Source organism: Penaeus monodon, chromosome 34, assembly GCF_015228065.2.
Source record: "Penaeus monodon isolate SGIC_2016 chromosome 34, NSTDA_Pmon_1, whole genome shotgun sequence".
Lineage (NCBI taxonomy): Eukaryota > Metazoa > Arthropoda > Malacostraca > Decapoda > Penaeidae > Penaeus > Penaeus monodon.
This window is the reverse complement of record NC_051419.1, coordinates 33,985,580-33,985,845: the sequence shown is the minus strand read 5'-3', so window position 1 is coordinate 33,985,845 and position 266 is coordinate 33,985,580. Positions and strand designations below refer to the sequence as shown.

Sequence of the window (266 nt, the reverse complement as noted above, 5' to 3'; positions counted from 1 at the left end):
TTACCACCTCTCTCCGCCTACCCTTCCCTCCCCCCACCAGGCTACGGCAACATGACCCCCCGCACTGAATGGGGCAAAATCACCACCATCCTGTATGCTATCATAGGCATGCCTCTTATGCTTCTCTACATGTCCAACGTCGGGGAGATTCTTGCCAAAGCGTTCAAGTTCCTCTACTTCAGGGCTTGCAGGTAAGTGCTTTGCTGTTGTGGGAATAATGTTTGTTATCTGGGATCGTTGAAAAAAGAAATGGGAGTGATATTTGT

At 49.2% G+C, this 266-nt stretch overlaps 1 protein-coding gene across 1 annotated transcript in view; it reads left to right on the top strand.

Moving 5' to 3' along the window:
- Positions 1–266, top strand: part of LOC119594766 (potassium channel subfamily K member 18-like) — a 57,479-nt gene that overhangs the window by 46,494 nt on the left and 10,719 nt on the right. The window contains exon 3 of the mRNA XM_037943857.1: positions 41–191. Within this exon, the coding sequence (XP_037799785.1) occupies positions 41–191 (151 nt within the window). The remainder of the gene's footprint in view (positions 1–40; positions 192–266) is intronic.